Source organism: Salvelinus namaycush, chromosome 6 (assembly GCF_016432855.1).
Source record: "Salvelinus namaycush isolate Seneca chromosome 6, SaNama_1.0, whole genome shotgun sequence".
Lineage (NCBI taxonomy): Eukaryota > Metazoa > Chordata > Actinopteri > Salmoniformes > Salmonidae > Salvelinus > Salvelinus namaycush.
Window position 1 is genome coordinate 17,806,450 of NC_052312.1, and position 16,350 is coordinate 17,822,799.

Consider the following 16,350-nt stretch of genomic DNA (forward strand, 5'->3'; position numbering starts at 1 on the left):
ACAATGAATACAAACACAAAATTCTGAAAGTTACAGGTAGCGTACAATACAGGCAGCTTTTACTGCTGCTTTTTGAAGCACGATGCTGTTGCCATTGTTTTCAAAACCGGTACCCGGTTACCTTCAGACGGAGTCCACCATCGTTTTCGTGAGAGTCTCATCTTTCCATAGATACAATCATATTATTATTATTATTATTAGATTATTATTAGATCATATTTTTTAGGCCAGACCGTTCAGATGCTACAGACGTTTTCGTGAGAAGACCGATTTTCGGAACGTTTCATTCTCTGACAAACACCGCTGTAGCTCGGTCACCTTCCACCGCAGATGCAGAAGGCCGCCATTGGCCGATGCCGTATATTGAGATACAGCCCGTGCAAAAAAAAGAAATATCTCTAGCTTAAACTGACGGATTTTGATAGGGATTTTATAAACGATGTTACTTAAAATGACGCACCGGTGCGTCAATAGACTCTCGAGGGTTAAATGCTTAGGATGGAATAGAACATGTATGGTACATCTCTATGACTCAGGCATACTGTTTTGTATGAGTGCTAGTGGTTTCAAAAATGCATCATATCTGAGAAGTCCGAGACGTACTTTTCATCTACTTCTATCTACTTTTATCTTCTAAGATGAAAGTCTTGTGATCTATTTTCCTTGCTCTGCTCTGCACTGGCGTAGTTAAAGTGAAAAATAGGGAAGTATATTTCCGACCCTATAAAGATGTCTTTAATTTGCATGACTACGACTCGCTCCAATATTTCTGTCTTGTAAAAAATATATATATTTAGCAGTGAGCTCAGACTCTGTCTGCACACGAAGCACTTGCATCAGACCAGACCAATCGATGCCAGACCTTACATCAGAGGAACTCTGCAGACAAGAGCAATCAACAGTGGAGTTATGTGAAGGAGAAACTTTGGAGAACATAGATAGTTGAGATACCTCCTTCGTATTGCAATTCTCCTTCATTATCTGTTCCCATCCGTGGTCAGTGAAGAGATGGAGGAAATAGGCAATTTCAGATAGCTGGGAAACAGTGTGTGTGGGTGTGTTCATGTGTGTTTGTGTTGTATGTGTGAGTGTGCCAGACCGGGGCAGAAAATAGTTCAATTTTGTAGTTTATTTAAAAATGCAACTTTTCAAATAGTCAAGGCAGTCAAATATAGCTGATATAGAGTTTCAACTAAAAGGCAACTATTTTCTTTGATATTCAAATACTGTTCTCAGAAAAACAAATAATATTTGAAAGTATTTTGAATACCTTTCAGAAAAACAAATAATATTTAAAAAGGTGTTTGTGAATAAATGAATAAATGCAAGTTATTTAAAAAGAAAAATATTTATTTGATGGCTGCCAAATATTTGATGAAGAACCAAAAACTACAACAGTTAGTTGAATTAGTCTAAATATACGATCGTAAGCACATGGTTTGGACGGCTCTTAGCTATGAAGCTTAATATACCCTATAGCCTAGAATTAAATACACGAGGGATATGGAATCACCTCTTACGCAGCTTCAAAATGACTAACAAATATATTTTCATAATGAGTGAGACATAAGGTAATACAGTACCACTTGACATGAACTTATTACACATGTTTAGTAACTTTGTGATTATTACAATCGCAGCATTGTTGTTACATAGGACTGCGCTTTATAATTGCATAATAACAGAGTTATTACATAAGTGGAATAAGGAACCGTCCCTATTCCTCTTGTGTGAAGTACTTCCAAAAACTCTCAGCTCAATACTATGCAATTACAAAAGTATCACGTAACAACATGCTAATAAAATGTTGCTTGAAAAGTAAATTACAGTTTTATTGCACGGGTACAAGAACAGTGTTACTGAGAGTGCTAACAGTACCAAAATATGGCTATTAAGTGTCAAAAGAGAACTAAATATCCCAAAACTGCCTTCTTGAATCAACTACAGCCAAGGTAGGTGGAAAAACATGTTTGTTTTGTATTCTGAGTAAATGATCCCTTTTAAAGATGGTATAGTGTGTGTTTGAAACAAGAACACTTACCCTCAGATGGACGAAGACGTACGAAGTTGTTTTTGCTGAGCGTCCAACTTGCTGTGTGCGACGTTTGCAAATGGCTTTGAGTTACTCTGCAGTATTTTCAGGTATCGTGAAATGAATTGCAGCGTTCGACCTTTTCAGTGGCACGTTGGAACCGTCATACAATAGTGGAGTGTCGCAACTTATTTCTACTCATCATCTGTACAAAATATCATTGGTTAATTCGTTTGACTTGATTATCTACACCTGGGGCCTGTTCACGGGAATTTACAGAACGTTCAGAAAGAAATGTATTGTGTAGATCAAACATGACTGTCAGATAGATTGGAATAGTATAGGTGATTGTATGCGCTTTATTCATTCCATCTATAACGTGCAGTTCCAGACGCAGCCCAGCCATTAGTTGATGGCAGCCAATCCAACAGTTTCTCAAAAGTAGTCACGTCCTGAGATCAGTATTACATTTTTTGGAATACCTAAAACTATAGTTATCCCAGGTCTGGTGTGTGCGTGCAATGTGTGCTAAAGTACGTGCACTGTGTGTGTTTGCAATGTGTGTGTGTGTGTGTGTACACAGCCGTAATCGGAACTTACCGAGGACGCCCAGGCGGTAGTTCATAGTGACCACGATAACGTTGCCGTAGGCGGCGAGGACACTGGCGTCAAACATGTTTCCGGTTCCTTCCATGTAGGAGCCTCCGTGGATAAACAGCATCACTGGCTTCTTCCTACGGTCACGGATGTCTTCAGACACCACACACACACACACACACACACACACACACACACACACACACACACACACACACACACACACACACACACACACACACACACACACACACACACACACACACACACACAAGAAGAGGGAGACAAATATAAATAGGAAGTGGATGAATGTTCCTCCATCACGAACGAAGAACAACTCTAAAGTCATGTACCTGTAGAATCATCCGTGTGAATTCAGCTAACGGGATACAGTGGATTCTGTGAGGCAGTGTAGTAGATCTACTTTTTGTATATATAGGGGACGCTGACTTCAATTATGTTTTTATGGTGGTGGTAGTCTGTCTGTCTGTCTGTCAGTGTGTGTGTCTGCCGAGCACCTGGGTTGGAGGATAATTAATATCAGGGCGCAGCGGAGCAGAACAGTAACATAAATAACCACTATAGCATCAGCGGGAGAGGCAGGGAGAGAGAGAGAGAGAGCGAGAGAGCGAGAGAGAGAGAGAGAGCGAGAGAGAGCGAGAGAGCGCGAGAGAGAGAGAGAGAGAGAGAGAGAGAGAGAGAGAGAGAGAGAGAGAGAGAGAGAGAGAAGTTATTGGTTGCCAAGACTGGCTCTATGAAACACAACATGCCATTAAATAGAATAACTACCTGCTGTAACACACATGTACTGAAACCCATCTACACTGATTATACAAAACATTAAGAACACTTGCTCTTTCCATGACATAGACTGACCAGGTCAATCCAGGTGAAAGCTATGATCCCTTAATGATGTCACTTGTTAAATCCACTTCAATCAGTGTAGATGAAGGGGAGGAGACATGTTAAAGAAGGATGTTTAAGCCTTGAGGCAATTGAGACATGGATTGTGTATGTGTGCCATTCAGAGGGTGAATGAGCAAGACAAAAGATTAAAGTGCCTTTGAACTGGGTATGGTAGTAGGTGCCAGGCACCGGTTTGTGTCAAGAACTGCAATGCTGCTGGGTTTTTCCCGTGTGTATCAACATTGGTCCACCCCCAAAGGACATCCAGTCCAGTTCATGCCCCGACGAATTGAGGCTTTTCTGAGGGCAATTCAATATTAGGAAGGTGTTCCTAATGTTTTGTACACTCAGTGTAGATTCAGTAACAGATGTACATAACAATCACAGTACACAAAGGGCGGATTCATTACGCCGATCCTGTTGTAAGCCAACGGAACAGAACGGGGAGGAACCTACCTGAATTTGTCCAATAGAAACTCTCATTTTAGTGTGCCGTTTTGCAACTGGTTGGACTAATGATTACAACCCAGCACACACATACACAAACTGACACACACACTGACGCACAAACACAGACAAATACAGTTTGATTTCTCCTTTCCTTCCTTCCCTCGCTCTCTTTCTCTCTCGCTCTCCCCATCTTTCCCTCACTCTCTCTCTCTCTCTCATCCTCTCTCCCTTCTCTGTCTCTCTCCTCCCCACCTCCCCATCTCTCTCTCTCTCTCTCTGTCTCTCTCTCTCTCTCTCTCTCTCTCTCTATCTCTCTCTCTCTCTCTCTCTCCTTCACTTGAACAGCAGCCATTCCATCACACAAACTAACTCTCATTGACTGTTGCCATGGAGACATATTGCAGTCACACATCTCTAACCCCTTGACACCCCTCTGCCATGTCTCCACCTGAAACTCATTTCATTATCCACCAATGACCACCTGCACATCCTATCACACACACACACACACACACACACACACACACACACACACACACACACACACACACACACACACACACACACACACACACACACACACACACACACACACACACACACACACACACACACACACACACACACACGAGAGAGAGAGAGAGAGAGACATACACACCCAGTCAGACACACACAGAGAGAGAGAGACATACACATCCGGACAGACACACCCACACACTGACCGACATACATGCACGTAAGCACGCATGTAAGGAGACACGCATGTAAGGAGACACGCATGCACCGGGCACACACCCACCCACCCAATCCACATAGACTGATATGAGCAGAGCTGGCCTCTATCATCCATGGATATGTTACAGGCACAACAACACTGACAGACAGCACAGTGGTCCCCAGGGGATGCAATCTACCTCCCTCTCTTCTCCCTCTCTTTTCTCCTCTGTCCCTCCCTCTCTTTTCTCCTCTATCCCTCCCTCTCTTTTCTCCTTAATCTATCCCTCCCTCTCTGCTCCCTCTCTTTTCTCCTCTATCCCTCCCTCTCTTTTCTTCTCTATCCCTCCCTCTCCTTTCTCCTCTATCCCTCCCTCTCTTTTCTCTTCTCGTTTCTCCTCTATCCCTCCCTCTCTTTTCTCCTCTATCCCTCCGTCTCTTTTCTCCTCTATGCCTCCCTCTCTTTTCTCCTCTATCTATCCCTCCCTCTCTTTTCTCCTCTACCCTCCCTCTCTTTTCACCTCTATCCCTCCCTCTCTTTTCTCCTCTATCCCTCCCTCTCTTTTCTCCTCTATCCCTCCCTCTCTTCTCCCTCTTTTCTCCTCTATCCCTCCCTCTCTTTTCTCCTCTATCCCTCCCTCTCTTCTCCCTCTCTTTTCTCCTCTATCCCTCCCTCTCTTTTCTCCTCTATCCCTCCCTCTCTTCTCCCTCCTTTTCTCAACTATTCATCCATCCCCTTTTCTCTCTTTTACTCTATCAGTCTCCTCTATTCCACAGCATCCCTCTCCTCTCTCTTTCTCTAACCAACTAACTCAGTACCAAATAACATGTCCCTTTACTAAAGCCCTACAGTACCTAAAGCCCTACAGTACCTAAAGCCCTACAGTACCTAAAGCCCTAGAGTACCTAAAGCCCTACAGTACCTAAAGCCCTACAATACCTAAAGCCCTACAATACCTAAAGCCCTACAATACCTAAAGCCCTACAGTACCTAAAGCCCTACAGTACCTAAAGCCCTATAATACCTAAAGCCCTACAGTATCTAAAGCCCTACAGTACCCAAAGCCCTACAATACCTAAAGCCCTACAGTACCTAAAGCCCTACAGTACCTAAAGCCCTACAGTACCTAAAGCCCTACAATACCTAAAGCCCTACAATACCTAAAGCATTACAGTACCTAAAGCCCTACAGTACCCAAAGCCCTACAATACCTAAAGCCCTACAGTACCTAAAGCCCTACAGTACCTAAAGCCCTACAGTACCTAAAGCCCTACAATACCTAAAGCCCTACAATACCTAAAGCATTACAGTACCTAAAGCCCTACAGTACCTAAAGCCCTACAATACCTAAAGCCTGACAGTACCTAAAGCCCTACAATACCTAAAGCCCTACAGTACCTAAAGCCCTACAGTATCTAAAGCCCTACAGTACCTAAAGCCCTACAATACCTAAAGCCCTAAAGTACCTAAAGCCCTACAGTACCTAAAGCCCTACAGTACCTAAAGCCCTACAGTACCTAAAGCCCTAAAGTACCTAAAGCCCTACAGTACCTAAAGCCCTACAATACCTAAAGCCCTAAAGTACCTAAAGCCCTACAGTACCTAAAGCCCTACAGTACCTAAAGCCCTACAATACCTAAAGCCCTAAAGTACCCAAAGCCCTACAGTACCTAAAGCCCTACAATACCTAAAGCCCTAAAGTACCTAAAGCCCTACAGTACCTAAAGCCCTACAGTACCTAAAGCCCTATAATACCTAAAGCCCTACAGTACCTAAAGCCCTACAATACCTAAAGCCCTACAATACCTAAAGCCCTACAGTACCTAAAGCCCTACAGTACCTAAAGCCCTACAATACCTAAAGCCCTACAGTACCTTAAAGCCCTACAGTACCTTAAAGCCCTACAGTACCTAAAGCCCTACAATACCTAAAACCCTACAGTATCTAAAGCCCTACAGTACCTAAAGCCCTACAATACCTAAAGCCCTAGAGTATCTAAAGCCCTACAGTACCTAAAGCCCTACAATACCTAAAGCCCTACAATACCTAAAGCCCTACAGTACCTAAAGCCCTACAGTACCTAAAGCCCTACAATACCTAAAGCCCTACAGTACCTAAAGCCCTACAATACCTAAAGCCCAATTTACCTAAAGCCCTACAGTACCTAAAGCCCTACAATACCTAAAGCCCTACAGTACCTAAAGCCATACAGTATCTAAAGCCCTACAGTACCTAAAGCCCTACAATACCTAAAGCCCTACAGTACCTAAAGCCCTAAAGCCCAACAATACCTAAAGCCCTACAATACATAAAGCCCTACAGTACCTAAAGCCCTACAGTACCTAAAGCCCTACAGTACCTAAAGCCCTACAGTACCTAAAGCCCTACAATACCTAAAGCCCTACAGTATCTAAAGCCCTACAATACCTTAAAGCCCTACAGTACCTAAAGCCCTACAGTATCTAAAGCCCTACAATACCTTAAAGCCCTACAATACCTTAAAGCCCTACAGTACCTAAAGCCCTACAGTACCTAAAGCCCTACAATACCTAAAGCCCTACAGTTCCTTAAAGCCCTACAGTACCTTAAAGCCCTACAGTACCCAAAGCCCTACAATACCTAAAGCCCTACAGTACCTAAAGCCCTACAGTTCCTTAAAGCCCTACAGTACCTTAAAGCCCTACAGTACCCAAAGCCCTACAATACCTAAAGCCCTACAGTACCTAAAGCCCTACAGTACCTAAAGCCCTACAATACCTAAAGCCCTACAGTACCTTAAAGCCCTAGAGTACCTTAAAGCCCTACAGTACCTAAAGCCCTACAATACCTAAAGCCCTACAGTACCTAAAGCCCTACAGTACCTAAAGCCCTACAGTACCTAAAGCCCTACAATACCTAAAGCCTAAAGCCCTACAGTACCTAAAGCCCTACAATACCTAAAGCCTAAAGCCCTACAGTACCTAAAGCCCTACAGTACCTAAAGCCCTACAATACCTAAAGCCTAAAGCCCTACAGTACCTAAAGCCCTACAGTACCTAAAGCCCTACAATACCTAAAGCCTAAAGGTCTACATTACCTAAAGCCCTACAATACCTAAAGCCCTACAGTACCTAAAGCCCTACAATACCTAAAGCCTAAAGCCCTACAGTACCTAAAGCCCTACAATACCTAAAGCCCTACAATACCTAAAGCCTAAAGCCCTACAGTACCTCAAGCCCTACAATACCTAAAGCCCTACAGTACCTAAAGCCCTACAATACCTAAAGCCTAAAGCCCTACAGTACCTAAAGCCCTACAGTACCTAAAGCCTAAAGGTCTACATTACCTAAAGCTCTACAGTACCTAAAGCCCTACAGTACCTAAAGCCCTACAATACCTAAAGCCCTACAGTACCTAAAGCCCTACAATACCTAAAGCCTAAAGCCCTACATTACCTAAAGCCCTACAATACCTAAAGCCCTACAATACCTAAAGCCTAAAGCCCTACAGTACCTAAAGCCCTACAGTACCTAAAGCCCTACAATACCTAAAGCCTAAAGCCCTACAGTACCTAAAGCCCTACAGTACCTAAAGCCCTACAATACCTAAAGCCTAAAGCCCTACAATACCTAAAGCTCTACAGTACCTAAAGCCCTACAGTACCTAAAGCCCTACAATACCTAAAGCCCTACAGTACCTAAAGCCCTACATTACCTAAAGCTCTACAGTACCTAAAGCCCTACAGTACCTAAAGCCCTACAATACCTAAAGCCCTACAGTACCTAAAGCCCTACAATACCTAAAGCCTAAAGCCCTACAATACCTAAAGCCCTACAGTACCTACAGCCCTACAATACCTAAAGCCCTACAGTACCTAAAGCCCTACAGTACCTATAACCAGAGCATTAGAGAGAGAGAGTGGAGAAAAGAGTAAGAGGGAAAACAACATAAAGACAGGGAAATGAGAGAGAGAGAGTGGAGAAGAGAGTAAGAGGGAAAACAACATAAAGACAGGGAAATGAGAGAGAGAGAGTGGAGAAAAGAGTAAGAGGGAAAACAACAGAAAGACAGGGAAATGAGAGAGAGAGAGTGGAGAAAAGAGTAAGAGGGAAAACAACATAAAGACAGGGAAATGAGAGAGAGAGAGTGGAGAAAAGAGTAAGAGGGAAAACAACAGAAAGACAGGGAAATGAGAGAGAGAGAGTGGAGAAAAGAGTAAGAGGGAAAACAACAGAAAGACAGGGAAATGAGAGAGAGAGAGTGGAGAAAAGAGTAAGAGGGAAAACAACAGAAAGACAGGGAAATGAGAGAGAGAGTGGAGAAAAGAGTAAGAGGGAAAACAACAGAAAGACAGGGAAATGAGAGAGAGAGCAAGAGGGTGGAGACATTGTTTTTTTTCCACTTTTGTATATTATCTACTTCACTTGCTTTGACAATGTTAACATATGTTTCCCATGCCAATAAAGCCCCTTGAAATGAATTTAATTGAATTGAGAGAGAGAGAGAGAGAGAGAGAGAGAGAGAGAGAGGGAGAGAGAGAGAGAGAGACAACCTGAGGGACAGCCAGTGAAAAGTGCAATGTCAATAATATTTCCTATTTAGTTTTGTTTTGGCTTTATACCATGTCATGTGGCTTCTCAGTCAGGTTGAGACTGGTCTACTACTACTGCTTTCATGTATTATTATTCTCATTAATATTGTTGTTGTAGTTGCTGTTAATGTTAATCTCATTTCCACTACTACTATTATTATTGCAGTTGGATCCACCATTTTTGTTATATGTATACTTTGACAATGTAAGTAATTTAACTTGCCTTGTCAATAAAGTTGAATTTAATTGAATTGAGAGAGAAAAACCAAGGAAAAAGACAGAAAGAGAGGGAAAAGATAGAAAGAGAGAGAGAGAGAGAAGCTGTCGATGTGTGTCACCCTGAGGACTTCAGTCTGTCTGGCTGATCCTCTCAAGCAGAATCAAGACAAGGGATGATTAGCCCCAAACTTCTGTTTAGTGTTTAGCCACGACGACACGTCCCACCAACGTTTACTTCACTTCACCAACCAGCGGGTGTGTTCGTTTGTTTGTGTGTTTCAGAGGAAGCGATCCTGTAGGCACTGATCTAGGACCAGTTTACCCTTCCACAAGTCATGACAGTTTCTATTAGGAGGAGAAATGCAAATCTAACCTTAGATCAGTGTCTAGGGGCAATTTCAACATCCTACTCCCTAAAACTGATCTAGGACCAGTTTACCCTCCCATCAGTCAAGACTGTTTCTATTAACGTTGCAAAATGCAAATCTGACCTCAGATCAGTGTCTAGGGGCGATTTCATCCTACTCCCTGTTATTCCGTATCTCATCTGCTCTATGCTTCTTTCTCATCCAATTACAACCACCAAACAAACATAATAATGTTAGTGACTGTTGTTATAATGGTTATGGTTGTGTTATGGACCAAACCAAAGCTTCAAGCATAGAAATATATTTACCATTATCATTCTATTTCTATTTCTACAACCAATGCTTCAGCTAAAGCTTCACCTAAAGCTTCCCTACCTTAGCTTTCCTAAGCTACCTACGGATGTAGGATCTTAAATTGACCTATTTTGTGCATGATGTTGCTTGATTAGTGGTTAGGCAATTAGCTGGCCAAAAGTAGCCTACATGAAAAGCGCAACACTGAACATAACCGTGTGTTAGTGTGCGTTTTCAGTGATTTTATGTAAATCACAAAGCTCATCTGCATTTCCTCCGGTGCGGTAAAATGTTCAGCAACAAAAGAGTGGTCAAATTAAGATCGGTACTAGGGAGTATTACAGAGAGCTAGGGTACAAATGGAATACAGTATCCAATTGAATCCAATCCATGCCGAGAATATGTATGTATTTATAATGGGAGTTGGATAGCACTAGGAGATCCTATCACTCCCATCAATCTGTGTGCAGAGACGAGAGTCTCAGGTTTTCTACACACAGACGGATAACTAAAACAATATTGAATCAAATTGGAATGAAACAACAACACAAACGATAGGAATGATATTTTCTCAAAAATATAATTTCCAATATACGGTAGGCCTCATGCCGTTTTTCCACCTGTGTCTATGAATACGAATGACTGGGAGAGATGGGTGATGGAGGCTGTTGGGTTGGTGGGATATGGAAAGGTACTGTATTTAACTGGAGTGGTTCTCAAGGGGACAACATACAAATAAAATTATAAAGCACAGACAAAGTAAAATGATTGGTGGAAAGACATGTGACAGCGTGTCTATCTAATTCAAAGCTAGTTCTGTCACACCCTGATGTGAATCATCTGTCTTTGTGATTGTCTCCACCCTCCTCCAGGTGTCGCCCATCTTCCCCATTATCCCCTGTGTATTTATACCTGTGTTGTCTGTTTGTCTGTTGCCAGTTCGTCTTGTTTGTTCAAGTCAACCAGCGTTTTGTCTCAGCTCCTGCTTTTTCCCAGTCTCTCTTTTTCTTGCCCTCCTGGTTTTGACCCTTGCCTGTCCTGACTTTGAGCCCGCCTGCCTGACCACTCTGCTTGCCCCTGACCCTGAGCCTGCTTGCAGTCTGGTACCGTTGCCCCACCTCTGGTTTACTGACCCCTGCCTACCTTGACCTGTATATTGCCTGCCCCTGTTGGATTATTAAACCATTGTGAATTCAACATTGTCCGCATCTGGGTCTTACCTTCATACCTGATAAGTTCAGATAATACACAGAAATCTACATCTGCATTGCTTGCTGTTTGGGGTTTTAGGCTGGGTTTCTGTATAGCACTTTGTGACATCGGCTGATGTAAAAAGGGCTTTTTAAATACATTTGACTGAAATAATACCGTCTATTTGGATGGAATGTTGGGCTTTGGGGAGGTATCTAGGACAACTGGAGTGGCCAAACAAATACTGTAGTGTAGAAACCTTGCACTTAAAAATAAACATTGATTTAAATAAAGTTGACAAGTGAGTGCATTCAATTCAATAAGCAATTATTTTGTTTCCGTTTACTATTGTTTCGCATTATTTCACAACCTGTTGTACGTGACTGTTATCTCCATAGATGTGTGTGTGTGTGTGTGTGTTTGTGCACACATGCAGGTGCGTGTGTGTGCCCTCTCTAAGGAGCCTCCAGACAGCATAGTGATGAATGAGCAGTGATGAGATGCGTGGAGACGAAGCCTAGCTACAGACCAATCAGATCACAGCCTCATCAAAGCTCCCTCGCTCTGATTAAACACTATGGATCAGAGCAAAGGTCGTACGGATCACTAGCAGGAGAGGAATGAGGTGTCAAAATCAAATCAAATTTTATTTGCCACATGCGCCGAATACAACAAGTGTAGACTTTACCGGGAAATGCTTACTTACAAGCCCTTAACCAACAGTGCAGTTCAAGAAGAAAATAGTTAGATCAGTTAGATCTGTATATCTGTACTGTATACCATACACAGCATGTCAGTTAGATCGTATTGCTTAATTATACCATGGCATTGTTGAATACTCCTTTCTGATTGGCTTGAAGGGCATTCTAGAGCGTGCATTATTTCCCTATAACGCACAGTATATTTGTATGGTAGAATTCAATGGCTATAGTTCATTTTTACATGTTTTGTTTGAGCTGCTTTTGAAACGCATAGCCCCTCGTTGATCATCCCTTACGTATACCGTACACAGCATCAATATATAACTAGGCTGAAGCTGTAAACATCAGGAGTAAATCCATCGGATTGGCCGTGTTGTTTTAGTAGAAAACAGGGTGAAAACCCTCTCCAGAGCAGCTGGCTATCCACCACCTTTCCTCCCTTCCGTCTATAGGATTTGAACGAAGAGGCTTGTCATTTACAGTAGTAGCTTTATACCAGAGGTCTGCCATGTGTGTGTGTGTGTGTGTGTGTGTGTGTGGGGGGGGGGGGGGGGGGTATGAAAAGGTGTGGATTTTTAATGAGGGTCGGATACGGACAGAGAGAGGGAGGGGAGGCGGAACTGTCAAAGAACCCTGTGAGAGACACACAAACGCACACACACACACACAAATCAAATCAAATCTTATTGGTGACATACACATGGTTAGCAGATGTTAATGCGAGTGTCGCGAAATGCTTGTGCTTCTAGTTCCGACCATGCAGTAATATCTAACAAGTAATCTAACAAATTCACAACGACTACCTTATACACATAAATGTAAAGGGATGAATAAGAATATGTACATATAAATATATGGATGAGCGATGGCCGTGCGGCATAGGTAAGGTGCAGAAGATGGTATAGAATACAGTATATGCATATGAGACGAGTAATGTAGGACATGTAGACATTTTTAAAGTGGAGTTATTTAAAGTGAATAGTGATACCTTTATTAAATAAATGTATTACATTTATTAAAGTGGCCAGAGATTTGAGTCTGTATGTTGGCAGCAGCCTCTCTATGTTAGTGATAGCTGTTTAACAGTCTGATGGCCTTGAGATAGAAGCTGCTTTTCAGTCTCTCGGTCCCAGCTTTGATGCACCTGTACTGACCTCGCTTTCTGGATGATAGCGGGGTGAACAGGCAGTGGCTCGGGTGGATGTTGTCCTTGATGATCTTTTTGGCCTTCCTGTGACATCGGGTGCTGTAGGTGTCCTGCGGGGCAGGTAGTTTGCCCCCGGTGATGCGTTGTGCAGACCGCACCACCCTCTGGAGAGCCTTGCGGTTGTGGGCAGTGCAGTTGCCGTACCAGGCGGAGATACAGCCCGACAGGATGCTCTCGATTGTGCATCTGTAAAAGTTTGTGAGTGTTTTAGGTGACAAGCCACATTTCTTCAGCCTCCTGAGGTTGAAGAGGCGCTGTTGTGTGGGTGGACCATTTCAGTTTGTCCGTGATGTGTACGCCAAGGAACTTAAAACTTTCCACCTTCTCCACTACTGTCCCATCAATGTGGATGGGGGGATGCTCCCTCTGCTGTTTCCTGAAGTCCACGATCATCTCCTTTGTTTTGTTGACGTTGAGTGAGAGGTTATTTTCCTGACACCACACTCCGAGGGCCCTCACCCCCTCCCTGTAGGCCGTCTTGTCGTTGTTGGTAATCAAGCCTACCACTGTAGTGTCGTCTGCAAACTTGATGATTGAGTTGGAGGTGTGCATGGCCATGCAGTCATGGGTGAACAGGGAGTACAGGAGAGGGCTGAGAACGCACCCTTGTGGGGCCCCAGTGTTGAGGATCAGCAGGGTGGAGATATTGTTTCCTACCCTCACCACCTGGGGGCGGCCCGTCAGAAAGTCCAGGACTCAGTTGCACAGGCCGGGGTCGAGACCCAGGGTCTAGAACTTAATGACGAGTTTTGAGGGTACTATTGTGTTAAATGCTGAGCTGTAGTCAATGAACAGCATTCTTACATAGGTATTCCTCTTGTCCAGATGGGATAGGGCAGTGTGCAATGTGATGACGATTGCGTCGTCTGTGGACCTATTGGGGTGGTAAGCAAATTGGAATGGGTCTAAGGTGTCAGGTAGGGTGGAGGTGATATGGTCCTTGACTAGTCTCTCAAAGCACTTCATGATGACAGAAGTGAGTGCTACGGGGCAATAGTCATTTAGTTCAGTTACCTTAGCTTTCTTGGCAACAGGAACAATGGTGGCCATCTTGAAGCATGTAGGCACAGCAGACTGGGATAGGGATTGATTGAATATATCCGTAAACACACCAGCCAGTTGGTCTGCGCATGCTCTGAGGATGCGGCTAGGGATGCCGTCTGGGCCGGCAGCCTTGCGAGGGTTAACACGTTTAAATGTTTTACTCACGTTGGCCACGGTGAAGGAGAGCCAACAGGCTTTGGTAGCGGGCCGTGTCAGTGGCACTGTATTGTCCTCAAAGCGAGCAAATAAGTTGTTTAATTTGTCTGGGAGCAAGACGTCGATGTCCGCGACGGGGCTGGTTTTCTTTTTGTAATCCGTGATTGACTGTAGACCCTGCCACACACGTCTTGTGTTTGAGCCGTTGAATTGCGACTCTACTTTGTCTCTATACTGACGCTTTGTTTGTTTGATTGCCTTACAGAGGGAATAGCTACACTGTTTGTATTCGGTCATGTTTCCAGTCGCCTTGCCATGATTAAAAGCGGTGGTTTGCGCTTTCAGTTTAGGGAAGGTTTCAATAGTCACCGTGGGTACAACATCACCGATGCACTTGCCCATAAACTCGCTCACCAAGTCAGCGTATACGTCGATGTTATTATCTGAGGCTACCTGGAACACATCCCAGTCCACGTGATCGAAGCAATCTTGAAGCGTGGAATCTGATTGGTCAGACCAGCATTGGATAGACCTGAGCATGGGCGTTTCCTGTTTTAGTTTCTGTCTATAGGTTGGGAGCAACAAAATGGAGTCATGGTCAGATTTGCCGAAGGGAGGGCAGGGGAGCGCTTTGTATGCATTGCGGAAGTTAGAGTAACAATGGTCCAGAATGCTACCAGCTCGTGTCGCACATTCGATATGCTGATAGAATTTAGGAAGCCTTGTTCTTAGATTAGCCTTGTTAAAATCCCCAGCTACAATAAATGCAGCCTCAGGATATATTGTTTCCAGTTTACATCGAGTCAAGTGAAGTTCTTTCTGGGCCGTCGAGCTTGGGGGGGATATACACGGCTGTGACTATAATCGAAGAGAATTCTCCTGGGAGATAATGCGGTCGGCATTTGATTGTAAGGAATTCTAGGTCAGGTGAACAAAAGGACTTGAGTACCTGTATGTTGTTATGATTACACCACGAGTCGTTAATCATAAGGCATACACCCCCGCCCTTCTTCTTACCAGAGAGATGTTTGTTTCTGTCAGCGCGATGTGTGAAGAAACCGGGTGGCTGTACCGACTCTGACAGCATATCCCAAGTGAGCCATGTTTCCGTGAAACAGAGAATGTTACAATCTCTGATGTTTCTCAGGAAGGCGTCCTTTCGTCCAACTTGTTGTCTAGAGATTGGACATTGGCGAGTAATATGCTCGGAAGCGGTGGATGGTGTGCTCGCCTTCTAAGTCTGATCATGAGGCCGCTCCGTCTGCCTCTCCTGCGGCGACCTCGTCGAAACAATGTAAGAAATAATACATAAAAAAACAAATGACTGTATAGTTTCCTAAGGACCTGAAGCGAGGCGACCATCTCAGTCGGCGCCATCCTGGCAAGGTTGTGGAGGTAGCTAGCTGGTATTTACTTCACCACAATTTCAGAGGATATGTGATGGAATGAGTGCATAAGAAGAAAAGAAGGGGAGGAAGAGGAAGAGAAGGGGTGATGGCGGGGTTAACTGAAGAGGAATTGGGCTTTTAGGTGATGGCGGGGTTAACCGAAGAGGAATTGGGCTTTTAGGTGATAGCGGGGTTAACCGAAGAGGAATTGGGCTTTTAGGTGATGGCGGGGTTAACTGAAGAGGAATTGGGCTTTTAGGTGATGGCGGGGTTAACCTACAGTAAGAGGAATTGTGCTTTTAGGTGATGGCGGGGTTAACCGAAGAGCAATTGGGCTTTTAGTTGGGCTGGGGAAAACAGATGAAGAAAATTATGTGGGGAAAAGAGGGGGTGGGGACAACAGTGTGTGTGTGTGTGTGTGTGTGTGTGTGTGTGTGTATGGCCTGTGTTGTGTGGTGTTCTGGATCAGTATACCATGAGATGCTGTGTGTGTCTTAGCTTCCCCTCCACTC

General features: G+C 43.8%; 1 protein-coding gene across 8 annotated transcripts in view; it reads right to left on the reverse strand.

Moving 5' to 3' along the window:
- nlgn2a (neuroligin 2a) overlaps positions 1-16,350 on the reverse strand; it is a 134,158-nt gene that overhangs the window by 82,192 nt on the left and 35,616 nt on the right. For 3 of the 8 annotated variants that reach the window (XM_038995489.1, XM_038995488.1, XM_038995492.1), the window contains one exon: positions 2,633-2,782. In XM_038995489.1, coding sequence (XP_038851417.1) covers positions 2,633-2,782 — 150 coding nt within the window. Of the gene's footprint in view, positions 1-2,632; positions 2,793-5,203; positions 5,223-11,013; positions 11,018-16,350 lie in introns of all 8 variants that reach the window. The other 5 variants (XM_038995494.1, XM_038995493.1, XM_038995491.1 and 2 more) reach the window with 5 other exon arrangements.